This window comes from Lynx canadensis, chromosome C1 (assembly GCF_007474595.2).
Source record: "Lynx canadensis isolate LIC74 chromosome C1, mLynCan4.pri.v2, whole genome shotgun sequence".
NCBI lineage: Eukaryota > Metazoa > Chordata > Mammalia > Carnivora > Felidae > Lynx > Lynx canadensis.
The window spans coordinates 11,796,696-11,823,757 of record NC_044310.1 but is presented as its reverse complement, the minus strand read 5'-3'; the positions used below and the strand labels follow the sequence as shown (position 1 = coordinate 11,823,757).

The window sequence follows — 27,062 nt, the reverse complement described above, 5'->3', positions numbered from 1 at the left end:
TCTGTGAGCCCACCCCCCAGGACAGGCTTTGAGGTCATTCGCACCCAAACCCTGCCTGCAGGTGGGGGCCTTGCTCACACCATCTCGGACAGACAAAAGTGAAACACCAGGCCCCCTCTACATGCTATTCAGGGGCCTCCCCAGCCACGAGGGAATCTTCTAGACAAATACAGCCCCCCCTGCCACACACACACCCCAGCCTCTGACCTGCTGCAGCCCAGCCTCGGCAACATGGGTTAGCAGAAAAGAAGCCTGCCACCACCCCCCCCCCCCCACCTCTCCTTTTCTGCCCCTGCCCGCTTAGGGCGCCGTGCTAGCCACACTATGAGTCAGAAGTTGGCATTTAAGAGACAGCCCCCAGGGACCTGGCATCGTGCCAGTGGCCAAAAGATGAGAGGGCTAAATTGGAAGAGGGCTGGCTCAAGGCCCCGTCACCACCAACAATGTGGGATTCGGGCCAGCTCACCCACCACACCTCCCGAAAACTCTGGGAAAAGTAGCTCTACACTGTCCCCGGAGCTGGGGCCACTACGGGCCCCCCACCCTGTTCCTCTGCATGTCCCAACACGTCGGGAGCCTGTCCAGGCAAGCAAATACCAGGACACTGGCCGGACCTCACAACCACAGGCACGAACACATATCCCTCTTCCCAAAAGGAGTACGCATGCCCCCGCGTGGACAGGCCCAGCCCAGGGGTCCTCGGCTAACCTGGCTCTGCCTCCCGCACAGGGCGTTCTGGGCCAGCCTCAGTCTCTGGGCTCCAGTCTCTTTGTTACATCCAGAGGGTCATGTCCGAGGTCCTTCCAGCTTTCCAACTGCCCCCTTGAACTCCCAGCCCAGTCGTCTCTTCCTACACCCAGAAAACAAACCTGCAATGCACATCTGGGGCTGGGGGTAGAGAGACTTAGCCTTCACCGGCTGTGGGACCCCAAGCACGGTGCTCTCCCTCTTGGAGCCTGTTAGTTCCTCTGCTACACGAGCATCATCACGGTCCCAAGCTCGGTGCATCAAACGTAAAGCACCCAGTAAGTACCTGGCACACAGTAAGCACTCAATAACCAGTAGCTACGATTATGACTGTGATTACAACCCACACATCTCCCATCTAGACACTCCTTCCCCCGTGCAACTCTCTCCCGAACTTGCAGCCATCAACTCCCTAGCGTCACCTCTCACAAGACTGGGGGCCCAAAGGAGACAGTGCTCCCGGCCCTGGCCCACAGCGACCCCCTGCCCCGGGAGCCCCACAAGCCTGCAGCACAAGCCTGGGGAATGCGAATCCTGTCTGGACTTGGAGGCAAGCCTGGATTCTCTTTCCTTCCTTTGCTGGTCCTCAGTCCCACGGGGGGTGGCAGCAAGTCTGTGGTGGCCCCAGAAGGCCTGCAGAATGCTGCCTGGGCCCCCTCCACCTGCCGGCCTCCGTGTCCAGCCGCCGCTGGGTGGGCCCCAAGAGCCCCACCCATGGGAGCACAGAGAGACGTCCAGACATTCGAGGGGTGGCAGGGGTCTCTAGGGGTCTTACTCTCTGTGCTCCCACCCCCGGTGTCACCCCTGGTGACAGGTACTCTCAAGCCCACATCATACTAGCCTCCCCAAGACAGAAAACAAACTGGGAGATCACAGTGATTTTCTCGAGGCCACTCGCGTCGGCAGGGCCACAATCCACATCTGGCCCAGCCGGACCCCAGGCCCACCTTCGGCCCGGGGCACAGGCCTGGCCTGGCTGTCTCCCTGCCCTTGCATCAGGGGAGCACGGCGACCCAGCTCTCGGCCCCCAGGCAGCACCCACCCTCTCGCTGACCGCGTTGTACTTGATGGCCAGCTCGTCACGCTCCGCCCGGCTCTGGGCCAGCAGGTCCTCCACGCGGGACAGTTCCTGCTGCAGCAGCTGGTTTTCCTCCTGCAGCGACAGCACTGATGCCATCTCCGCGGCCGGCAGCGGGGCTGGAGAGGGACAGCAGGCACATGGTTGGCTTCCTCCCCCCCCCCCCCGCCCCCCCGGGTCCAGGAGGACACCCTCCCACGATAGGTGCTCTACAAACATCACTGGAGGCAGGAAGAGGGACTGGGCCCCTGAGAGAGGACGTCAGCACCAGAGCACGCAAACAGAGATAAGAACAGGAAGGTGGGCAAAGAGACAGGCCTAGGGCTAGACTCAGAGCGGACCCAGACACCGCCGAAGGGTGGCCCCAGCGGGCCCAGAACTCTTCTCTGGGCCTCAGTTTTGCTGATCTGTAACCTGGGTGGAATTGGTAAACAGGAGACCAGGAAGACCTCACTTAAGGGAAGGGCTTCATGTAACCTCTGAAGCCAGGGCTTCAGATAGTATAGGTCATGTTGGGAGGAGGAGGAGGAAGAGGAAGAGGGGGAAAAAGGGAGAAGTCGAAGTGTCCCCCGCCCTGTGGGCTCCCCTTCCATCCCAGGAGAACTGGACACACGCCACAGGTCTCCAGGCTCTTTCAGCCTGAGGTGAGGGTTCTCTAAGTCTCTCCTTGCCTGGGGCTCCCAGGGGCCCCAACACCCCTGGTCGTCCCAAAGAGGTTGGACAAGGACTGTGGCGGAGCCCCAGAATCACCACCAAGGAGAGCTGCCCACACGCCAGCTGTAACTGAGTGTGCCCTTCCCAGACTCTCAAACCACACAGGAGGTTGTGGACGGCACCCAGCAGGAGGAACAGGGGCCCATCAGCCTCTCTGCCCTGCTGGGGAATGGACAGGACCATCCCTGGGACTTCTGCAGAGCCCTGAGCTAAACTGAGCTGCCCTCCCCCTGTAATCTGGGGTTCGGCCAAGCTCACACCTTCCCTGGGAGAGAACGTGGTATTTGGGTCTAAGTCTCTGCTGTGAGCTGCGGGTGGGGGTGCTCATCCCCACTGTCTCGCAGCGTCACATGGAGAACGACTCTGGGCAAACTATACCTCTGAGCCTCCATTTCCCCATCTGTAAAATGGGTCCCTCCATCACAGGGTTGTGCCCGCCTCACAGTGAGTATTTGAGAAATGGAAGCTGCGGTCACTCCTGTCATTACGGCCGTGGAAGAGGGGGATGTGAGAAGGGGTGAGGTGCAGGCAGTGTCTGTGGGGGCGAATGAAGAGCGGCACCTTGGTTCTCAGGCTGGGAGAGGTTGCGGGTGATGATCTCCCTGATGCGGGCAGGTAGGCAGGCGAGCTGAGAGTCCTGGGCAGGGTCCTGCTCGCTCAGGCCCTTCTCCCGGCCTGCCCTCAGGACGCTGCTCTCCAGGGTCTGTGGGGGGGGAGAGAGAGAGTGTGAAGGGGACTGGGGGCCCTGGTCTCCCTGGCCTGGATGGGAGAGGAACAAAGTCCTGCTGCCCAAGATGTGGGGGCCCGTGAGACCCTCAGGAAGCCCCCATGCGGAGGGAAGCCTGGGAGCTACAATGGAAAAACGCCCCACGGGAGGGCACGCTTCAGTGCCTCCTGCCCCGGGAAGGAGGCCCCATGGAGGGCCAGAGAAGCGAACCAAACCGCATGGCTCGCTCACAAAACCCATCGGGGCAGCACAGGGCTGGGGGTTCCAGTCCAGCTCCAACCCTCCAATCCCAGAGGATTCCACTGTGCTAGCAGATGTCACCTCAACCCTTAAATCTGGGAGCAGGGATCCCCTTTTCCCACAGGGCCCTGGGATAAGGGGGCCAAAGCAGTTTTGCTCTGAGCACCTCTGTACCCCCAGTCCGGCTGGGAGTTGCAAGCTGGGGCCCCCGTGCACCCTCCCACCCACCCCTCCCACCCCATGACCCCAAGATGTACCTACCACTCATCCATTCCTGCTAGACCCATGCTCCCCTGCCCCGGACAGGGTGGGCACAGTCCTCAGGACCCACCTGGATAACCGTCTCCAGTGCCAGCTGGGCCTCCACCGATTCCTCCAGCCCCAAGCTCATGGAGGGGGGAGCTGTGGGCACCCCCCTCCAGGCCCTTCTCCAGGGCCCCAGAGACTAGCTCAGCTCTCCCACCCCACAGCCAGACCGCTGTGCTGAGCACAGGGCAGATTAGGCTTAAATCCGGCGGTGCCCCCCATGTGACCACCGAGGTGGGAGGGGTGAGGGAGGGGGAGGGGCTGGGGAAGGAGAAGAGGGGAGGGAAGAGAAGAAAGGGGAGGGATGAAGAGGGGGAGGGGAGGAAAGGGGGAAGAGGTGGGGGAGAAAGGGAAAGGCTGGAGAGAGGGAGGAGGAGGGACCTGAAGATGAGGGGACCCCCCCAACACACACACACACACACACACACACACACACACACACACAGTCCACCCTCCCCAGCTGCTGGGTCCTAGAGCCCTCCAAGCCTAGGGGGCGGGGTCAGCATCAGGAGGCGGGAAAGGCTAGTCTTTTGAGACCTCCTTTGCTGACCCAGATGGGGGTCACGTGACTTGCTAAGAATGTATTCAAAGGGTGCTGGGATGACGTTTTCCCACATCGGGTTCGGGGCAAAGATCGCAGGCTGTGGAATCACCCACACCCCTTTGCCTCCATTCCCCTCTCCTCCCCCCCCCCCCCCCCCCCCCCACACACAGGCTGTGTGCCTCTGGGAAAGGAACTTTGCCTCTCTGAGCCTCACTGTCCTCTTGTAAGATGCAGATAATATCGGCATCGATCTCATGGAGTTGTCTGGGAATTTAAACAAAAAACTGGGGTGTGCACAAAGAGTGTGTGACTCCGGCTCATACTAAGTATTTGATAAATATCGATTTCATTCCTTTGAAAATCCCAAATGTACAGTCCCTGTGCCCCACGGCCAGAGGTCCACCCACCACCTCCCACGGTTCCTGCCCTGTGGCGAGGAAGCTGCCTGCTGCAATTGGGCCCGAAACTCCGGACTGAGCGGCAGATCTGGGGTCACTTGGGAGTCCCAGCTCTGCCTCTCGTTGGCAGTATGACTTTGGACAAGGTACCTCTCTGGACCTCAGTTTCCTCATCTCTAAAACGGGACTGAAAGACCTACCACGCAGAGTCACTGAGGATCGGGTGGGTTGAAAAGTAGAAGGAGGTTAGAACCACATCGGGCACGTAGCCAGCAAGGAGATGGCAGTGGTGGGTCCTGTTTGCATGAGCATCACTCCTGCTACCTATGGGCCCCTCGGCCTCAGGGTGCCCTCCGCTCTACACGCCATGTCCCACAGGAGTCATATTCGCATTATCTCATTAAATCCTCAACTCAACCCATTTCCCGATGAGAAAACCAAGGCTTAGAGAACTTAGGGCTCTTACCTGTTCAAAGTGACCCGCCACAGGGAAGTGGGAAGCCCAAAGCTCATGCCACTTGGCCCAGGCAGCCTCCCAATAAGTGCCCAAAGGCCAGGCATTTTCCCTTGAAGACTCTGCCCCTGTGTCTAGGTCAGACCCAGGAATGCAGCAGGTACTGCAGAAATGCACATCAGTCAGGCTGGACCCCTCGCCCTCAACTAGGAGATCTGTTCTGCAAATGGAAAACCAGGAAACAGGGCACGCCAGGCCAAAAGATAAGTGCCACCGAGTTGCTGTGGCCACCAAGGCCAAATTTAGGCAAAAGTGAACTTGGCCAGGGGCAGAGAGCTGTCGCTACCAAACTCTGGGACTCCCGTTTTCCCACCTCCAGACACCCTCCAGAAATCCCCTCCAGAGGCTGCACACCCAGAACCAGAGCAGGGGGCAGGCCACAGACACCCCTAGGCCAGGATCTCTGCCCCTGCTTGCCCGGCTTGGCAGAGAGGGGGCCCCAGATGTGCTTGATGAACTGAACGGAATTATTCTGTGCCTTCCCCCTAGCCAGTGCCCTAAGGGATGAGGAGAAGGGAGCAGGATGCCAGAACCCTGGGCACTGGAGGTCGCCTCTGCCCAGAGTTCTCCCCCTAGAGTGTGACTGGGTTCTCTAGATCCCAAGAAATCACATCTAAATCCTGTGTGTACGTGTCGTTCTCCAATGTCCACACCTTCCAATTCTCAAAACAATGAATTCCTCATAGAAAAGTCTGGATGTTATAGCTTCGGCATCCAACTCCAATCTGGGCTATGCCTCCCCGCCAGCTGTGCGAGCTGAGCAGTGACTTTGCCTCTCGGAGCCTCAGTTTCCTTGTCTGTAAAATGGGGTGATAATGGCACCTGCTTCTATCATGAGGCTTCAACGAGGTGATCCACGCTTAGCTGTGCGCTTGGATACGGTGTGGCAGACGCTTCCGTGTGTTGAGCAAAACGCATTTCCGATTCTTCTCCGGAAATGGGACTCCCTTGCAGTCAGCTACGGCCATGTGATCACATTCCGGCCAGGAGAATTAAGATAAAAAGAACGCAGACCTGGCCCATGAAGTATCTCTCATGAGGAAATGCTTGTCTCCTTCCTTGTCCGCCAAAGGGAAGGCAATCGTGCTGAGGCCCTAGGGGATGCCAGAGCCACGTGCTGGAAGGGTCTGGGTCTGTGGGTCACCACGGAGAAAGCCAAACACCATGGGGAAAGCCAAACACCCAACAGGACTTTTCATGAATGAGAAATAAACTCCTGTTAAGCCTCTGAGATTTCAGAGTTTTGCTGTCACGTCAGCTAGTATCACCCTAATGATGACACACGCTGTTAAATAGTGGATAGTGTTGGGTCTTATTAGCGTTATCATTACCACCACTGATATTATTGGCTCGTCCCAGGACCCAGTCTAGAACCTTGTTGCCTGGTACACGGCAGCATGCCACGACAAGACTAAGGCTCAGCGAAGTTAAATAACTTGCTCAAAGTTACCCAGTAGGAACAGCTGAAGCCACACGTGAGACCCAGGCAGGCCTGGTTCCAAAGTTTTGAACGATAACAGCAATGGCTACCATTATGTAGCACGTACTATTGCCAGCCACCAGCCTAGGTCTCTGACGTGTGTCACATAAGCCACTGCCACCTTTTTGCCTGCACTGGGTCTCCCTGCCTCTCCTCTCGTCCCTCCATTCCAGTCTATTCTTTTTCTTTAAGTTTATTTATTTATTTTTGAGAGAGAGCAAGCGAGCACAAGAGAGCAGGGGAGAGAGAGAGAGGAAGAGAAAGAGAATCTCAAGCAGGCTCCCAACCATCAGCATAGAGCCCAATGCAGGGCTGGAACTCACAAACCGAGAGATCATGACCTGAGCCGAAATCAAGGGTCGGATGCTCAGCAGATCGAGCCACCCAGCGCCCCAATTCCAGCCAATTCTCACACAGTAGAGACCACATCCCTCTTCTGTTCAATCCCACCCCTCCCCCAACACACACACACGGCTTCCTATCACACTCAAAATTAAATAACAAAATTCAAGGTCCTGCCGCAGGGCCCTGGTCCACTTCTCCCCCCTCATCATCCCCTTCTCTCTTGCCCCTGCTCATTCCACTCCAGCCACGCTGGCTTTCTTGAGTCTCAGCCATACGTATCAGGCATGCTCCCACCTCAGGACCGTTGCACCTGCCATTTTCCCTGCCTGCAATCCCTCTTTTACATGACTGACTACTGCTTGTCAGCCAGATCTTGCCTCAAAAATATCACCTTCTGAAAGGGCTAATCCTGACACGAAGCTAAAGTGGTCCCTGCCGGTAGTCATTCACCATTTTCTCTAACGTGTATGTGGTCTATCTCCTCCAAGGACAGGGATCAAGCCGGCCTTGTTCACTGCTACCTCCGCAGTGCCTAAGGCCCTGAGCTCCATGAACAGCTGTTGAATGAATGAATGCATGCATGCATGCATGCATGCATGCACGCAAAGAAACAATAATACAGGAAACTAAATGAAAAAATTTGAAAAAGAAACAGTTCCCCTGAACTTTGGTGGGGGGTCACATAGGGCAAGTCCTGGCCATATGATGTCACCCTCAGACTGGAATTCCAGGCGGACCCCAGGGAACACATACCCAGCACCTGCTGTGTCCCTGGAGCTCAGGGTAAAAACCCGACAGTGTCCCCAACATGGGACTGAGTGGGAAGGGTGCCTAGTGTCCAAGGGCTTGAGAGAAAGCCTGGGGGAGTCCTCTCCCTGAGCGAAGTCAGGCAAACCCTCAAGATCCAGGGGTTCCGACTCCTGAGGTCTTTCCTGAACCCTGCTTCTGACTAAGGAGCCCACCGGCCTGGCTATACAGCCTCGGGTCTGCTGCTAACACAGGACTTGTTTGTTTATTAAGCACCTGCTGTGAGCTCAGCTAAGGAAAATAGCAAATCTCGGATGAAAAACAGAAAGGTACCCTCATGGGCCCTCCCCCACGGTGTCCCAAGCTCCCAGACACGTCCCAGCCCCAGGGGGAGCCGGCCTCTCGGGTTTGCATTAAAATCCGGAGCGAACCCGTTGGGAATACGCCAACCCCAGGCCCCATGTTGAGAAACCCAAGGAGGGCCCAAATCCCTGCACAGGCTGTGCCATCGTGGGCAACCCTATTGACCGCTCCGGGCCTCGGTTTCCTTATCGGTAAAATGGGGCTACTTTGCGCTTTGCCGATCGCAGCGAGGGTGAAACGCCCTCCCGCGCGAGGAGGGCAGGGACGCTGCTGGGCCCACAGGAAGCCGCAGCCCGGGAGCTGCTGTTAGTGGCGACGGTCGGGAAGGGCCTCCCGCGGCGGCCCGGCCGGCGGAACGACGGGACCCGGGACGGGGGCGCCCCTCGGGGCCTCAGAACGCCGAGCCCCGCAGGCCGCCGCCGCCGCCGCCGCCGCCGCCGCCGCCGCCGCCGCGCCCGGCCCCTGGCCCCCAGGGTCCCGGCAGGGCTTGGAGCCGGGGACAGACAGGGCGCGTGCACTGCCAGGGGGTGCGGGAACGCGGCGAGGGCGCGGGGTTTCCCCAGGGCCCGGGGACGCCGGCTCCGGCCCGCCCCCTGGCGCGCGCCCGCCTTCCCGCCCGCGCGCGCCGCCACCTCAGCCTCGCGGCCTCCGCCCGCCGCAGCGCGCGCCCGCGGCCTCCTACCTTCGCGCGCCGCCACCGCCACCGCCGCCGCCGCCGCCGAACGGGCCGGGCGGGGCGGGGCCGGGGCAGGCCCGGGGGCGGTTCCGGGGGCGGGAACGGCGTCAGCGCCCGCCCCGCCCGCGTTCCCGCCGGGGCCGCGGAGGAAGGCGCGTCCCTGGGCCCGGGCGCGGCGGCGGCACAAAGGGTGCCGCGCGCTCGGTCTGTGGAGCGCTTGCCGGCGGCGGGCGCTGGCTTGAGTCGCATTGACTGTTCCTGACGACCCGGCCAGCGGGGATTCTTGGCTCCTTTTGCGTAACGGGAAGCTGTAGAAGAAGCAAGTCAAGGTCGCGAAGCTGCAAGGTGGCAGAGCGGAATCGGAGCCCACTCCCAGCTGCGGAGCCCGCCGCGGTCTCGCTGGTGTTCACTGGCCACGACTTAAAGGTCTAAAACTCTTAAGCTCTGGCCTCCGCCCATCGCCCCACCAGACTGAGGGGGCATTCCCTGCCCTGTCCGCCCGCACCTTGGAGCCCCCGGTAATTGTACTGAGGCTTCGCTGACTCCACAGGCAGGAGAACATTTTCTGATTGTCTTGCTAATCGTGCCTGAGGCATTCTGGCCTCAGTTTGTTCATCTGTGAAATGGTGGAAACCCATCTGCCGCCCACTTCTCACAAAATCATATGCCTTTCCCAAATGGGATAGGGATCAGCCCATAGAGGAAACTATGTTTTTTATAGATTATAATAGAGAGATAGATAGATGCCCTTTTTCTTTAAAACATTAAAAAAAAAAAATTTGTGTGTGTGTGTTTATTTTTGAGAGAGAGAGACAGACAGAGTGTGAGCAGGGGAGGGGCAGAGAGGAAGACAGAATCCGAAGCAGGTTCCAGGCTCCGAGCTGTCAGCACAGAGCCCGACGCGGGGCTCGAACCCACGGACTTGGAGATCATGACCTGAGCTGAAGTCAGATGCTTAACCCACTGAGCCACGCAGGCGCCCCTAAAAAAATTTTTTTAAGGTTTATTTTTAAGAGAGAGACAGAGCATGAGTGGGGGAGAGGCAGGGAGAGCAGGAGACCCAGGACGTGAAGCAGGCTCCAGGCTCCTCACTGTCAGCACAGAGCACGAGGCAGGGTCACACACACAAACCATGAGATCCTGGCCTGAGCCGAAGTCAGATGCTCAAAGGACTGAGCCACCCAGGCGCTCCCCACCCCCTTTTTAAAAAGTAATGTCTATACCCAACGTGGAGCTGAGCAGACAAACCCAGGATCAACAGTCGCATGCTCCCTCCATGGACTGAGCCAGCCAGGCGCTGAGGAAATCATGCTTTGGAAAGTAAACAGTGATAGGTCATTTCTATTGTAACAAGAAGTTAGATTCTGTCCGCCCACTGGGCCTCAATCTCCCTCTGTTCTCCAAAGCACTGAATCAAATCATCCATTTTCAAAGGAGGAAGCAGGTCTGAAATCTCTAGGGCTGCGAGGGGGGCGTGCTTTGTCTGAAAAAGCATGTTTAATTTTATATTTGGAAAATAGAAAATACCCAGAAAGAAAAGAAGGCCTATGGCTGGGTATAGATGGGTAGGAAGGGGTGAATGGGAGTTTCATCTTTGTCGAAGAAGAGCCTGGGTTTTACATCTGAGAACCCACACTTGAGGCTGCGAACGTGGCCTTCAGGCTCTGCCAACCTGGGGTGGCACAGGCAAGGCTGCAGCCTGGGGCGCCTGGGCGTTTCAGTCAGTTAAGCATCTGATTCTTGATTAAGGCTCAGGTCACGATCTCATGGTTCATGAGTTCGAACCCCATGACAGGCTCTATGCTGACAGTGTGGAGCCTGCTTGGGATTCTCGCTCTCTGCCTCTCCCCCATCTCCAAAATAAATGAAAACTGGGGGGGGGGGGGAGAGGCCATAACCTGGGCCAAGGCTGAGAGCTATTGGTCAAGAAAGGTTTGGGTCAATCCCTAGAGTCTGGGGAAGGGGAGGAGGAGCTGCAAAATTGGGAGAAGGGCACAATTTCCCAAGGGGTGGCTGACCTCCGCCAGTAAGCACAGCTGGCCCCAGGTGCCCCAGGATGGTACAGATCTCTGTCACCCTGTCTGCACTCCCCAGACTTGCTGGGTTCCTACCAGGCCCTGACAGGCTCATGGACTCCCCAGTCCACTCCCGATCCCATCCCTGCAGAGCCCTCCGTCCAGAGTGCTCCTCAAGCACCAGGGTCTGGGTTCGCTGGTTCGCTGGTTCCCGATCGCTGCCCCTCCCTCCAGCCGACCTGCCCGTTGCCTCCACCAGGCCTCCCTTGGTTACCAGTACCTGCACCCCGGAGGCAGCCTACACTGGCTGCATACCACACTGCGCTGCCTGCTTCCTCTTAGATTCTCTCACTTCATCCTCGGTCCCCTCTGAACAGGATCTAGGCTGCAAAGCAGGTCCTAGGGTTGTTTCTATTTTACAGATAAAGAAACAGGACACTCAGAGAGGTACAGTCACTTGCCCAAGGATACGCACCAGGGAGTTCAGTGCCTTTCAATCTCATGTTCTTTCCCCTATACCACGCTACCTCATGTGAGACTTTGGGAGGGACAGCAAACACAGCGACTCTCTCCTGACCCTCTTACCCCCAGAGCCCATAGGAGCCTGCTGCGGGCAATCACATACTTACCCCGGCCTCCGCAGGAGGCCTCTGGCTCCCCTCTCTGTGAAGAGGCCGGGTCCCCTTCTGTGCCGAACCAGGGACTCTGCTCAGTTCAGCCCGGCCCGTGGTCATTTGAATCCCCAGAGCTGCTGCCCACTCTCCCGGCCCTATACCTAGATGGTGCTCAGCCCAGTGACCCCAAGACCAGCCACCGGAAGGGAATTGTGCCAGGGCCTCACCTGCTCACTGCAGAGGGCTCTAAATCTGCAATTCAGGTAACTGAAAAACAAGTGACTGACTGGAATTACCACCCCAGGGTTGCTAGGGCCAAATGCCTGCCAAATCCCGGTGCTAGGCTGGGTTGGACTCTGACCACCGTCAGCAAAACCACATTGACCAGGAGGCGTAGAGGACAGGCGTTCTGATTAATTGGATCCGCTGGGTATCTTATTAAGGTGTGTTATTTATTTTAATGTTTATTTTTGAGAGAGAGAGAGAGAGAGTGAGCAAGCGCAAGCAGGGAGGGGCAGAGAGAGAGGGAGACACAGTATCTGAAGCAGACTCCAGGCTCTGAGCTGTCAGCACAGAGCCTGATGCAGAGCTTGAACTCAGGACCCATGAGATCATGACCTGAGCCGAAGTCGGAGCCACCCAGGCGCCCCCGAGACTCCCACTTCAAACACACTTTGCTCACTTCTTAATATTAGTTCTCTATTGCTGCATTGATAGGATTACCACAAATTTAACAGCTTAAGACATTTACTGGCTCAGCTGCTCTGGGTCCAGAGTCTGAGCCCAGCTTCACCGGGTCCTCTGCAGTCAAGGTTTGGCCAGGGCTGGGGCTCATCTAAATGACCAACTGGGGAAGGACCAGATTCCTAGCTCACGTAGTTTGGGCAAGCGCTCTGTTTCTTGCAGACTTGTCGGACCAGGAGCTCTGGTCTCCTGTTAGCTGTCAGCCAGGGGCTGCCCTCAGTTCCTTGCCTCTTCGACCCTCTGACGAGGGCAGCACACACGTGGCTACTTGTTTCTCTAAAGCCAGTGAGACGGGATCTCAGCCAAGTCAGATGTTGTCATGTTCTGTGACTTAAGCACAGAAGCAACATCTCGTCACCTTTGCCTTATTGTATTGCTTGGAAGAAACGGGTCTGGCCTACGTCAAAGGAGGGGATTACGCGAGGTGTGCACGCCTGGTGGGGGTAATCATGGGGGCCACCTTTGTGGGTCCGGGCATTCAGATCCCCCAGCTCCGCAGAGTAGAGCCCAGGCATGACGTTCCCCACCCCCAACCAATTTGGAAGCCCTGGCCAGGCGTCTAATTGAAGAGATGCCTGGTTTGGTACTGGGGGTTTTCCCCGGGGACCCTGGCCCTATAGCAGGTTTTCTCCAGCCAGGATTCCAGTAGGCGATGGGAGAACACCAAACTGTTTCTCGCCCCACCCCTACCCGCCACAGATCTGTCAAGGTGTTTTTCAGGTTAGATCCTTGATGGCTGCTTCGCCAGCGTCCTCGCCACCCCTGTTATGAGTAATGGTTCCGGGCAAGTTATCTGATTCTCGGCAAAGGTCATTAAGGCCAAACTATGAGATGGGCGCCTCCTAATGCTTCTATGTCTCCTCTGAGTGACACCTGGGGTAAGGAAGGAGCCCGTGGTCACACACCTAACCAGGAGGGAGACTAGCTCCAAAGCCAAGGTCCACCTCCAGAACCCAAGCGCCCACCTCCAAGGGGAGGTACTTCCAACTCAAGGGTTCTTTCAAGTGTAAGCTTCCTCCCTTCCAGCCACCAGATGCTTCGGAAGAAAACAGATGGGACGTAAGAGAGACCCAAAGTTCTGAGATTCCTTTGATGCGAATTCCTTACTCTTACTCAAAGGGCACAGGACCCTCAATTCTAATTTTCTATGCCCCCCCCCCCCCTTACCTGGTTTATTAGCCAGAGCAGCTGTTTCTTTCCATCAACAACAACAAAATCTGCAGCTTTCCTACCAAACCCTCAGGCACGGGAAGTGCCATGGCCTTTTCTTTTTGGCCTCCGCGTGCCCGTACACCCTTACCATCTCGGGAGATGCTTCCACGGTGAGGTCTCGGTGGGAGGCAGGGGCCCCCCTCCCACCTTACAAGGCAAGGAGCCCAAACATCCCAGAATGCCAAAAAGACTGTGCCTTTCTAGGCGCACGGGAGAGGAGTTACTGGTTTCCTTAGGGCAAGAGGATGGAATTCTCTCATTGTGGCTAATCTGACACCTTGACATCAGACTTTGATCTGGACACGTGACCAGTGGTGAGAGGTGGCTGAGTCTAGCTGTGGCATCCCGGATGGTTTGGTGGCCGTGCTGCCGAAAACCTGTTCATCTTTGACGTACGTTGACAGACGCAAAAATATTTCTTTCTTTATCTTAGGGAATCTGGTCCCACAAAAAAGGCCAACACCTTTTTCATCTCATCGTCTTGACCCTCCAAAAAACAGATCTTTCGATTAAGAGGTAAAGTATGTCGATAAAAGCAAATTTAGAGGTGTGCTCAGATAAAATCATTTCTTACAGACCAGTACTACAGGCAACCCTAGACTTCCAGTTCACGCAGAACTCCCTTCTATCTGTCATGTACAGTCTCTGAAGGAGAAAAGAAAGTTAAGAGGTTGTCTGCAGACAAGGCACTTCAGAAACCACCTGGCGGCGGACAGGAAGGCCGAACCCCCACCTCCGTGAGAACAGCTCCAACGTTCCTGCTCAAACACTCTTCCGCCTGGCTTCCAGCGAGGCCTGCCTCAGCCCCGCACTGCCTACCGGGCCCGGAGGACCCGGCAACCAGGCCACTTGGCCAGGACGAACACCGTTTTCTGAAGCTCAGCGCGGTTCCTGCGGCCGACGCCGTGGAATGCTTTCAGAGGCCCCTGCCGGGGCCTTTTGCAGGAGGAGTCCCTTTTGCAAGGGCGCGTTAGTGCAGATCAGCACGTTAGCAAAGCAAATCTTAAAAAAGGTTTTAAAAGCTGGTTAATACTCCTGATTCCCCTCCTGATTATCTGTTCAAGCTGCAGCCTATAAACCTGCCAGTAATCAGGAAGGAATCCCCCCTCTGAAGGCACCTTGAATGAAGTGGCTCCAGCCAATGGGAGTGCACAAAGCCCTCCTTCTGGACGCTGGTCATGTGACACTTGTAACCACTGAGAAGGGCCGATCTGAGTCCAGGCAGCACACTCAACCCCTTCTTTTGCTTTGGGGGCTTGTGTTTAATACGGGTCACTGTGATGGAAGCAGCAGTCTCGGAGTCTCTCATGTCAAGAGAACAGAGAAGGGGATGCCGGAGTTTTTCTCCTCCTGCGTTCTGGTGGCACACCTGAGTCCCAGGGAAGTGTGACATGTGCCAATTCACTGCGAACATGCCAGTCTGTTAAGAACGTCAAGACGAGGAGGAGAGGGTCATGCTCCAGACAGAGGCTGGCCGCGGAGAGCTCCGTCCTCCTTCCTTTGGCCCAGGTGAGGCGGCTCCTTTCCAGAAGTTGTACGAGGAAGAAGAGGGGTGCGCTCAGATCAGAACTGGACCCAGCCTGTGCCTGGTTGAGTCTGGCTGGAAGTCGACCTGTAAAAGGAAAAAAAGGGAGGGGTGGGAGAGTTCAGATGTTTGAAAATATAAAGTCGATAAAATGTGGCTTCTCTCTGGGCAGAAAGAGCTCCAGGAAGCTGGTCCCCGAATGTTCTAGAGCAGGGGTCAGCAAACTACAGCCCAGGGACCAAATCTAGTCCTCTGCCTGTTTCTGTAAATAAAAGGTCACTGCTGCACAGCCACGCACATTCACGGACACATCGTCTATGGCTGCTCTTGAGCTACAAAAGCAAAACTGAGACCATAACGTCTGCAGAGTCTATACTAATTGCTATCTGGTCCGTTACAGAAAGCACGTGCCGAGTCCTGTCCTGCAGCCCGTATAACGTCCGCAGAATACATTTAAGTTTGGAGCATCTCTTCACCTCGACTCCAAGGCAAGGCTTGAAATTTTATCGAGGCGAAGAAGGCAAGAGACCTTGCCTCGGAGGTCCCATGAGGACGGGAGCGGAGGAGGAAGGGGGAGCTCCTAGTGAGGACGAGACCGGAGAGAGTCGCAAAGGGTAGCCCCAGGTCGCCCAGCAGTAGAAGGCAGCGAAAAGCCTTCACGGAGAGAAGTGTGCCACCCAAAGGAGGCACTTGGGACTCTGCCCTCCGGCCGGCCTGAGAATGTGCGAGCGAGAGCTGCTGCTCTGAACACCACAACAAAAACACCTGGGCCGATCCCAGATTTCTCGAGAAGCAGCCCCGGCCCCAGTCCCACCACAAAAATGTGACCCTCCTCACCCTGTGGATTTGGTAAAGTCTCCCCAGATGTCGGCGGTGGCGGCGGTGGCAGGCTTGGGTTGTGGCCAGGACATGGTGGCACCTCCTACTGACGTCCCCACATCCGATGGGCAGGGAGGAGAGAAAAGGAGACACACGTCAGGGATCGCTCTTTTGGGTGGTCTCAGTGACCCTGAGAAATCAGCCTCATGACTCCAGGTGCCTGAGAAAGACACACGGAGACCTGCTCTGGGGCAACCAGACCCAGCGAGCTGCCACATTTCCGCCATCAGCTCATGAGGCCTTGAGGGCTCCTGGAGAAGAGTGGAAAGCCACGTACGAGGTGGAGGGGAGGGTGCAGTGAGGAGGAATCACACCTCACCTATCATCCCTACCTGAAGCTGACCTTGTTTCCAACGGCTGACGTTGGCCATCTGTTTAAAATTTACCATCTCCTGCCCTGGCTTCCTGAGCGGAGAATGCCCACCAAAGCTGCAAGCCCGTCTTCACGTAAAGCCCTCAGTCCAGTGTCTGGATCAACCGAATGAAAAAGTTATGCTCCGGACAAGTGGCAAGTGCTGGGACCCAAACAGGTTAGGGTTTGGGGAGAGCCTTCGAGAAGAAGCCACAGAAGCTGCTATCCGTGTGTACCTTTTCATCCAGGGAGGGGGCACAATGGGGCCGCAGGGGCTGTTTCTGTGCGTTTCTGGCACCTCTCCCAGGGCTAACCGCCCCTTCCAAAGGCCCTGAGCCTGCTACCCTCTGCCTTCCCACCAATTTGCTACGTCTCATCTGCTCTGGGCTGGGAGATCAGATAAAACCAGGGCCTTCAAGTGTTTAGTTTTACAGCTGGCCAAGTGCTTAAGCAGTGCTTTAAAGTGCACTATCTTTCAAACCCCATCACAGTCCCTGGGGGAAGATAGGCCGGGACCAACCGTGTGACTTCATGCACATTCCTCAGGTCTCAGTTCCCTTATCTCTCAAACGGAGACAACAACAGTGCTGACTTCACAGAACTGGTCTGTGTTTTGTTTGGTTTTGTTAAGTGGGCTCCACCACACCCAGCACGGAGCCCAACTCAGGGCTTGAACTCATGACCCTGGGATCAAGACCTGAGCTGACTGAGCTCAAGACACTTAACCAACTAAGCCACCCAGGGTGGGGGTGGGGTGCTGACACCATTTCATCTGGAGACATGCTAATTGCCAGTCTGGCGCATTAGAGCACAGCCCTTGAGAGCAGCGGCTGTACTTGGGAGTATCCCCAGGACCTGAAACCCCGCCTGCGCCTGGCACATATACATATTCTGTATCAGCTGTTAAAAACGCACCAGCAACTGAGGAAAGGCCTAAGACTGGCTCTCAGACCTCAGCGAGCACACAACACTAAGAACATAGACGTTCCTGCCCCTGTCCCTGGTGATGATGCCAAGGTAGGTGGTCCTATACGGTGCTAAAAGGATAGTTCCAGGTGTCGGGGCCGGGGCTCACTGACTGCTACTCCTGCCCACTCCTGGGCTGGGAATCCCCCACAGGGCTGAGGTTGGAAGCCCGACCTCCAGACAGGGAAGCCAACGTCCACACCCCTAAGAGAGAACGAAAGCAGGACTCCTGCCTAGATCCTGCCCCCTGCCAGAACCTGGTGAGATCTGCATGGAGAAAGTGGGCTGGTGACAATCACCCAGCCTGGGGAAGGCCAGGAGCATCCAGCTAGGCTGGGCAGGGAGGGTGGGGAGGCCAAGGAAATGGGCTAGCTCCCCGGCATTATCAGCAGCTGGTAATGGGCACAAACCTCTGGAATCCCAGGGTCTCCAAAAGCCGTTCCTTACACCTCAGAACAAGCACCAGCATAGTGTGCTGGGGGAGTTACCTCTCAGTTTCCCAGCACCCCAAGGGCCTTACGAGGAGCGTGCTCCAAACTAAATCCCCAATTTTATTTCCCACCACTCACCTTGGCAGACTTATGCTACATCCATAACCTTAAATACACCAGATGTTTAAAACTCTGAGCCTTGGCCACCTGGGTGGTTCAGTCCCTTGAGTGTCTGACTCTTGATTTCAGCTCAGGTCATGATCTCACGGTTCGTGGGATGGAGCCCTGTGTTGGGCTCTGTGTTGACATGTGGAGCCTGCTTAGGATTCTCTCTCCCCCTCTCCCTGCCCCTTCCCTATTCTCTCATGTGTACTCTCTCTCAAAATTAATTAATTGAAAAAAAAAAAAAACCAAAAACCTGAGCCCCATTCACACTCTTGTCTCTCTCTGCGACGCCAAGCATCATTCCCCTGCCCCAATCTCTTTCCTTAAAGGCCCAGTTCAATTCCACCTTTTGCGTGAAGCCTCCCCACACCATGCTGGCTGGTAGTATGTGGACCCATACATTTGGTCTTTGTGTCCATGACTCCTCTCTCCTACTAGATATGAGTAGTCGACATGAGCAGACCATGTCTCCATCACCCACCCACTCGACAAACACTGAGCAGCCTCTGAGAGCCAAGAACGCACGTGTGGGTGATTTCACAGCCATGAACAAGTTTCAGTCCCTGCCCTATCAGGGGCAGACAGAGGCACCGAGGGGGTTAGTGGTGGGCATCAGAGAACAGAGGAAGCCCTTACCCAGTCTGGGCAGGATCACCTTCTAGTTTGTCACATACAGGTACCGGATGACGGACCAGTGTGAGTGCAGGAGGGAACACGCCACGGAGCCCCAGCCACCGGGGTGGGGAGAGGAACCCACAGGGCAGGTTCAGCAACAAGCACTCCGGAGCACTGACCTGAACTGGGAGCAACTGCTGTCTGGCCGAGGGACCCCCCCGCAGACAGCTGCTCCCCAGGAGGGGGGATCAGGGTGGAGGTTTTGCCCCCTGGAGGCGGGGGAAGCAGGCTCAAGCCCCCTGTGCTGGCGGGCCGGGCTCGGGGAGTCCCAGCCGCTCCTTCCTTCTTCTTCATGTTCTAAAGAGAGGAGAGGAATGCAAGCCAGTCAGCTCTGCTGGGGTCCCACTCCCACTGGAAAACCCCACAGGGAGGGCCACGGCGGCCCCCAAGCCCCAAATGTCTGTATAACCACAAGACGGTCAAGAGCTGTCCAGCACTCTCACTGTTACGAACAGTACTCAATGCGGCACAATTCTGGAGCTATTCCCAAATACGTTTCATTTTAAGACTCGGCACTGGCTTCATTAATCATCAGAGAAATACAAATCAACACCACAAATGAAAACTAGTGCTGTGCCAGTACACGCCCACCAGAACGGCTAAAATGTAGGCTGTCAAGTACCAACAAGGATAGGGAACAACCAGAACATTCCCACACTGCTGGTGGAAGCACAAACTGGGAAAACTCCTTGGAAAGACAGCTTCAAAGAATCTATAAAGCCGAGCACGCCAACGGATGACCCAGCAATTCCCCTCCTGGAAACAGACCTCCCAGGAATGCGTTCTCACATGCACTTGGACGTTCACAGCCGCACCATCTGTGAAAGCTCCAAACTGGCAAGCGCTCCGGTTGAACGCTAACACCGGGGCACATTCGCATCACGAAATACGCCACCACAGTGACAACAGACAAGTTACGTGCACCAAACGGAGGCTCTCACAAACGCTACACTGCATCAAGGGGTTACACACACAAGAGCACAAAGCGGAGGATTCATTCATAAAAGGCACAAACAAAATCTAGGGCGTCCAACGTCAGGACAGTAGCTACTCTAGCCTGTGGACGGGAGCAGGGGAGGGGCTTCCGAGTGCTGATAATCTCTGCTTCTTGATCTGGGGCTCGTTTGGGTGGGCACGTTTGGTTTTCACAAATTCACCGCCTTCTACATTTATAACGTGTGTGCTTTTCTGTGCGCATATCATACTTCAGTAAGACCTTAAAAAATCCCCAAAACCTGAGTCCCAACGTGAGCCAGAAACCAGTGCTAGTTACAAGGATGAAGACACAGTCCCCACCTTACAAGGGGAGCAACAGCTTAATCCAATGCTAAAACCATAGCCCTGAAGTCAGAAGCCTCACAGCCCTGGCTGGGAGTCCAGCTGTGCTGGTTATTTGCAGCTCTATGACCTGGGCAAGTTCCTTAATCTCGCTAAGCCTCAACTTCCTCGTCTGTAAAACGGGAGAACGTTTGAGTCATGTAAGTGCCTAAGAACACTACCTGGCACACAGCTGATGCTCATTAAATGCTAGTCCCCTCCCAGCAAGAGAGGAATCACATCCCAACCAGTCCACTGGATATGACCGGTATTTTCTCTTAAGGGCCAGCTGGCCAACTTCAAGCGTCCCAAATCATCACCATCATGAAGCAGAAAAGAGGAGAAAGAGACAGTGTAAGTAAAAAGGAAGAGCATTATTTTAGGGTTACAAAGTTTCTTCAAAAAACATTTCCATCTGGTCCTTGGTTCCCCCAAATCACTCCAACCCCCCTCCCTGTAGCCGGGTGAGGCCCAAGCCTTGGCCACCCAGCCCAGCACTATCTTTTCCCATTCTCAACAGGAGCTAGCAAGGGGACACCCCCCAGGTGCCGGGCAGCTTAGGACGAAGACACGGGGTGTCAGGACACCGCCACTGGCAGGAGCTGCCCGTGACTCCCGGCATCCACCTCAGCGCCCTTCTGCCCAGAGCAGAAGGCTCTGGCTTCTTCCAAAAAGCCTTCCTGGCTTCCCCAAGCTCTAGGCTGCGTGCCCCTCCTCTAGGAGCTCATGGCACTGAGCACGACCCCTCCCCTGCCAGGTTGTGATCGCTGTTCGTCTCGTCCATCTCCGCTGAACTTTGAGCTCCACGACAGCTGAGCCCTCTCGCCCACCCACGGCCCAGTACCTGGCACAAGGGAGCTGCTCAACAAGTATCGGCTCAACTGATGGAACTGAATTATGGGAAAAGAGGGGTGGGCTCTGGGCCGGGCTTGGGTGCCTGCCAACAAAGCCAAGTGAGGGTGGGACTCACCGCGATGTTGAGCTTGATGGTCTGGCCCTCTTTGAAGCCTAGGTCCAACTTGGGGCCCAGGTCGGGGTTCTGGGCTTGTTTTGCAAATTCACACTGCTGTTTCACCCACCTGGGGAGAGAACAGGAAGAAAAGCGTGACAATGAGACCAGGTGCCCTGCTTAGAAAGAGCACACGTGGGCTTGCTACTTGGACCTGAATTCAAATCCTGACTCTTGTCACATAAGCAGCCGCGCGCACATCCGTTACCTCATCAGCAAAATGGGATGACGATCCTATGTGTCTTAATGACTGCTATGAACATTCGGTGAGCTCATTTACGTACAAGACGGTCCTGACACCTGTCTTTAGGAAATCTGAGAACCTGGCCCTTTCCTCCCCAGCACTTGGCGTGAGAACTAAGACTACGTATCCACACGCCGCGCCCAACGACTCTTAAGGTAGCTGGTGAGACAAGACAGATGCCCAGGCGGTAGAGAGCAACACCAAGGTCCCCCACCCGCCATCTGATACCCATCCAGCAGCCACCCAGGGACACGTCAGGGAAGTGCCGGGGGTGCCCACGTGAGTGGCGGCACTCTTTCCAACGTGCCAGCAGCCAGAGGTGGGGGCCTGCAGGTGGCAGGGGCACAGTCCTTCCTGTCCCGTCTTCTAGCTTTAGAAAGGACTCCCAGGACATCTGGTAGGTGGCCGAGGATCGCGCCACTTATCGTACCTGGGGGAACTGGCTCAGCAAGGCCACGTGAGCCTTGCACGGACTCTGGCACCTCTGGTGCCTGGTATGGGAAGAGGAATGGCATCCCAGAGGCTGGGCCGGCTGACCCTGGGAAAAGGAGACGGCTCGAAAGCAGAGAAGGCAGCCTGCCCCACAGGAGCAGCGGGTTCCCCCGGGGCGCCGCCAGGAGACGAATCCCACACAACCACCGGGGTATCCTAAGCTGGGAGGCCATCCTGTCCAGGAAAGAAGGGAGGAGGCGTGAGCACGTGTGTCCTGCAACCACTCACTTGAAATGGTCCTGCAACGCGACATTGAAGTCAAAGGCGTCGCCGCGGTCCCCGAAGCCAATTCCAATAAACGCCCGGCGCCCTGGGGGACAACGCAGGATTAATCCCACTTGCCAGAGGCAGAGGAAACCTTTCTCAGTGGGGGGAACTACCCAGCCCTGCACGCACCGTTTCCATCTTCGATGCGGATAACGAAGTACCTGCTGGAATCCGTCACGCTCTCCACGGCCGTGCCAGGAAACTGATCCACCGGGGCCTGAGCAAAGAGCTCCCCTGGAAACACAAGGGAGGTGAGCCTCGAGCCCCCTTCCAGCCTGACATTTCTATCCCACCACTGGGCCCCTTTCCCTAAAAGGCAGGTAGGCAAACCTTACTCTCGAGTTCAAATCCAATCTATTCTAACGGGACCCGGGACCGGCAGACACAAGAGACATAAGTAAGGAAAGGTTTAAGTCAGAGGGGGCTTAGAGGTCAGACACGGCCCAGTTTTAACATTTTTAACTTAACTGCCAAACTTTTCAAAATCAAACTACATGTAAAATAATCCAGGTTTCTGGCTTCTCTTAAAACCTAAAGCCCATTCTCGCGGGAGCGGGCTAGAGTCCACCCGCCTCACCTGTAACGTTACTTGTCTGCACTCGAGGGCCCGGGAGCAGGCAAGCCCCCAGGTAGAGCACAAGCTTTCCGAGGCAGGACTGCAGACGGGCTGGTGGACCCAGGGGAAAGAGGGTTTGGGCACTCACGGAAGGATCTGAAGCAGCCAGGACAAAGGGGCCACTGGTCTTAAAAGGAGCCCTGGTGAAATGCGTCCCCTGTCCCTCTGGCTCTCCAGGCCCCAGCACAGCACACACCTTTGGGGACATTCTGGACCTGCGTCATCTCCACAGGTGCCGACCTCCGTTCACAGGTTCAGTACTCGACCCAGGATTTACAACTGACTGCTGGTTCAGAGGTGACTGCCATCAAGGCTGAAGTGAACCGAAATCAGTGTCCCTGAAGTCTGCAGCTTCTTGATAATTTCTCTGACCCCCTAGTTGGGTCCCTGGCATCTGGAACTCAGCTGGGTGCCTTCAGCCGAGAGCAGCGATTCTCAACCAGGGGTGATTTTGCTCACCTTTCCCCCAGGGGAGACGTGGCAATGTGTGCAGTCATTTGTGGTGTTCACAACTTGGGGGGGGGGGGGGTGGGGGCGGGCGGTGCCATTGGCATCTAGTAGACAGAGGCCAGGGATGTTGCTAAATACCTTAAATTTGACTTAACAGCCCACAACACTCACGTGGCCTAAATGTCACTAGCACGGAGGCTGAGAAACCCTGGCCCAAAATGACTGCAGAATGAGACAACCAGGACCCAGTGGGCGCGACCCCAAGCCAAGAGCATGCTGGGGTGGCTCCTACGGGTGAGGCTCAGCTCTACGCAGTTGCTGTTACACTCAGCGGTCACCCGGAAGTCAGCTCCCAAGGCTCCCAGGAAACAGGTGTTGCCATCCCTTGGGAGGTCACCCGGGACACCCCAGCACGCTGCACAGCCAGAGTTCTCTGGCCTAGTCATGGCAGCTGTCTTCTCAACCTCCTCTGCCGCCAATACCCGTCAACTCCACGCTCCAGAGCAAATCGACGCTTTGGATCACCTTGCAGTTCACAAAGCAATTGGCTAAATATGTGCTCACTTCACATTTCCAACAGCCTTGTGAAAACAGAAGCTAAGGTGACCCCCATTTCAAAAAGGAGGCCGAGGCACTAGAGGCCACATGGCTCGCGCAAGGTCTCAGAGCTCAGACGCAAGTGACACAGTTCTGAAAGAGGCAGCCCATTTTGCCTATGACTCTTTACACTTTGTCCTGCCCCACAAACAACAATCTCTATATGTTAGAAAAATAAATGACCGAACGTTCTGGCACCCGACCCAGCAGGCGCTGTGCCCGATCCCTGCCCTCGGGGCTGGGACTATTTCAGGCCACAATGCCCCCCACAGCTCACCCAGAGACACTAGGGGCACAGGACTTCCAGATTTCCCCTAAGGTAACATCTGCCAGCTGACCCCGACACAGCCCAGCTTGGCTCGTCCTTTCACCAGAAAAGAGCTGAGCAGGACACTTTCCAGCTCTTTCGGTTAATAGGCGTGGTCAGTCTGGGGAGCTACCATTTAGTCGAGAAACAGAATTCCTGAGTAAGCAGCAGAGAGCTCAGCCGCCAAGGGCTGTGTGTCTTCCCCCAGCTCGTCTTCAAGGCAAACTCTGGGGCTTCCTCCTTGGGACCAACCTGCAGTTCTCCTCTCCTTGAGCTCCCAAATTAGTATTTTCTTAAGGAAAACCAGGTGCTTGACAGGCACTCCCTTTTACACCTGGAGACAGTGGTTTCTGCAATTAAAGGCTGGGGCAGGGGGGATGGAGACAGTTTAAAGGTACAGTCGGTCCTTCGATTTCCAGGATCCGTTCCCATGACCCGTGAGTGGACCGGCCTGGGCCGGGCTGCCTCTCCCTTGACAGAGTAGGAGGTGCGGCCTCTCAGCCCCAGGAGGGCCTCCCTTGCCTTTACCTGAGGTCCTGTCCTCCAGCTTGATGTAGGCCACCTGCCCTTTTGCAGTGATCCGCAGCCGGCCACTCCATGATGGCTGGTCCAGCTGCCACTCCGCGGCCCTAAGGGGACAAAAACCATTGAGCCTCTGCTAGAGGCTCCTGCTCCCTCACTCCAGTGCTGGGGACAGGAATGGAAAGGGCACCCAGGCTGCTTGCTCTAGACCAGAGGTTGAAAAGGGCCATACAATCTTTGTCACAACTACTCACGCTGCCGTGGTAGCGTGAAAGCAGTCATAGATGCTACGTGAGCATGTTGGTGCTTTAAGTATTTTAACTGAGTGTTTTCTACTGCGACTGTATTTCAGTGCAGCTTTATGGACACTAAGGATTTGAATCTCGTATAATTTTTTTTTAATTTTTTTAATGTTTATTTTTGAGAGAGAGAGAAACAGAGCATGTGCAGGGGAGGGGCAGAGAGCAAGGGAGACACAGAATCCGACGCAGGCTCCAGGCTGTCAGCGCAGAGCCCGACGCAGGAATCGAACTCACCAACCTCGAGATCAGGACCTGAGCTGAAGTCGGACGCTTAACCGACTGAGCCACCCAGGCGCCCCGCATATAATTTTCAATTAAGAAATATTTTTTTCTTTAAATGTTCTCCAACTATTTAAAAATGTAAAAACCATTCTCAGCTTGTGAGACATTTGGAAACACAGTGAGTCGCACTTTGCCTACCCCAATTCTAGACTACAGAGAACTTCTCTGAAGTAGGACTTTGCAATTTTCTTTCTTTTTTTTTTAAGTGTTTATTTTTTTGGGGGGGGGGAGAGGGAGAGAGAGAGAGAGAGAGAAAGCCAGTAGGGGAGGGGCAGAGAGAGAAGGGGACAGGGGGTCTGAAGTGGGTTCCGCGCAGACAGCAGAGATCTGGATGCGGGACTCGAACTGAACTGTGAGATCATGACCTGAGCTGAAGGCAGGCGCTTAACCGACTGAGCCACCCAGGCATCCCTCCAGTTTTCTTTCTGTAAAGGAAGTAGCTACTGGGTCTGCCGTTTAAGACGCTGCCAGGCTGCACGGGCCAGAGTGACCATTTGGGACCACTGAGACGATCTTCAAAGAAAGGCAAAGAGGGAGTGATCATTAGGAGAAAGAGAAAAGGAGAGCAACCATCCGTGTGAGAAAAGGGGCTGGGTGTTCAAGAAATACAATCTCAAAGGTGTCCTAGGCAGGAAGAACCACAGGACATCATGGACCTTCTTGGGGGACTTTTAAGGCAGTAACTGCACATTTTATTTCTAAGAAGCAGTTCAGTAAAACCCCCAAATACCAAGAACCTTGGGTGTTTCCAAGAGGCTTTTCTTGGAAGTCCCTGAGCAGAAGAAGTCAGGCCTTTGAGCGACACCATAACGTGCACACAGGTTGTTTTCTGGCCACACAAATGCAGACTCTCAATTCACAAGTCAGCGGACTCAGTTTCGGTTCCTCTTAATGGGGCAACACAGGCCTTAGATTCAAGCCCAGCAGAGCTCTGAGGATGAAATGCAGGGACTGCCAGTTTCCTCTACGCCACACCAGCCAGCCCCGACACTTGGGAGACTCACTGTCTGGGGGACCAGGAGGGACAAAACCATCCTACTTAAGGGGATCGCAGTCGATGACCATCCCCGGTTTGGTGTCCCACCTCCAGTCCGACGACAGAAAGTGAATGTTTTTGTCATCGTTCCTATTGTTGCTTTCATACTCTTTTTAAGTTACATCACGGATGTAGTAGGTGTTCAAGAAAAGAATCTGTTCTCTAGAAAATCAGCTACGAGTCCGCATTAACACAACTGGAGAGTAACAAGAGGCCAGAGATGCGGACGCGCCACCGTTCTCGCGGTGCAGGCCAATCCTGTATCTCCAAACAACTTAAACAAACACGGCCTTCAAGAGCGACCCCACCCCCAACCCAGTGGCACAAAACAGCCACAGATCAGGCGGTCTGTAACAGGTACATCTTTTCTTCTGCCTCTTTTCACAGGCAACGCACCCAACATGGTAACAAAATGCGAACAGTACAAAAAAAGGATGCCTTGAAAGGAAGTCTCCTTCCAACCCCCCACTGTCCTGAGTTCCCTTCCTGACGCTACAAGCACCTGTTTATCACCGGAGACGCGCGGATGGGCTCCTCCCAACCGCCACAGGCTGTGACAGGGTCTAAGGTTCGTGAGAAGGGGGCTGGGCAGGGAGGGGTCCCCGGGCTTTGGCCCCCCGCTTCCGGCTCGGACGGGTCATTTTGGCCGGTTCTCGACTCCCTTCCTTCCCCTGGGGATTTCCGCCTGAGATAGGACCCCTCCCCCTTCAGGCTTTTCAAGGTTCCCTCCAAGGCCAGTTGGCGCTGAAAGAAAAGGTCTTGTGAAACCCCCACTCCCAGCCGCTTTCAGGGTACCCGGCAGCCCACAGGCTAGACACGGCTTTAACGCCTTCCGCGCGCCGGGAGCCCCGTGCTTGGGACTGAGACGGCCCAAAGTCTGGGTCCCTCTTGCTGCTCTGGCCTCGAGCTGGGAGAAGCCGCGGCATTACCTCCCGCCTCTCCCCTACACCCGCCGGGGCCGTCCTCGGCTTCCCAGTGGGCGTGTCGGCCGGCGGGGAAGGGGTTAAGTCGGGGTTAGCCCGGGCCGGCGGCGAGCGGTCACCTGTAACCACGGTTGGTGGCTCGCGGCGGGATGCGGTAGACGTGGACCTCCGGCTTGACACAGAGCACCGACTCGTACTCGCCCTCCTCCATCGCGACGCCCGGAACCCGCCGGACTTCCGG

The 27,062-nt window shown here is 55.9% G+C and overlaps 2 protein-coding genes across 5 annotated transcripts in view; both read right to left on the bottom strand.

Moving 5' to 3' along the window:
- The window catches only part of CROCC (ciliary rootlet coiled-coil, rootletin), a 45,525-nt gene extending 41,404 nt beyond the window's left edge, over positions 1–4,121 (bottom strand). The window contains exons 1-3 of one of the 2 annotated variants that reach the window (XM_030325468.1): positions 3,838–4,121; positions 3,101–3,242; positions 1,790–1,944 (exon numbers count right to left, since the gene is read on the bottom strand). In XM_030325468.1, the coding sequence (XP_030181328.1) occupies positions 1,790–1,944; positions 3,101–3,242; positions 3,838–3,897 (357 nt within the window). In that variant the 5' untranslated portion in view covers positions 3,898–4,121. Of the gene's footprint in view, positions 1–1,789; positions 1,945–3,100; positions 3,702–3,837 lie in introns of those variants that run through there. The other variant, XM_030325466.1, reaches the window with a different exon arrangement.
- Positions 4,122–13,857: 9,736 nt separating this feature from the next.
- On the bottom strand, positions 13,858–27,062 carry NECAP2 (NECAP endocytosis associated 2). 3 transcript variants are annotated; one of them, XM_030324515.1, is made up of 8 exons: positions 26,941–27,062; positions 24,285–24,385; positions 21,916–22,020; positions 21,748–21,829; positions 20,745–20,853; positions 18,577–18,754; positions 15,827–15,914; positions 13,858–15,076 (listed from the first exon to the last, which is right to left on the bottom strand). In XM_030324515.1, exons 1-8 carry the CDS (start codon positions 27,030–27,032, stop codon positions 15,028–15,030), a joined length of 804 nt encoding a protein of 267 aa, XP_030180375.1. In that variant the 5' UTR covers positions 27,033–27,062; the 3' UTR covers positions 13,858–15,027. The 3 variants fall into 3 exon arrangements, with proteins under 3 accessions (XP_030180375.1, XP_030180376.1, XP_030180374.1); XM_030324516.1 differs by having other exon boundaries at positions 15,827–15,911; XM_030324514.1 differs by lacking the exon at positions 18,577–18,754 and having other exon boundaries at positions 15,827–15,911.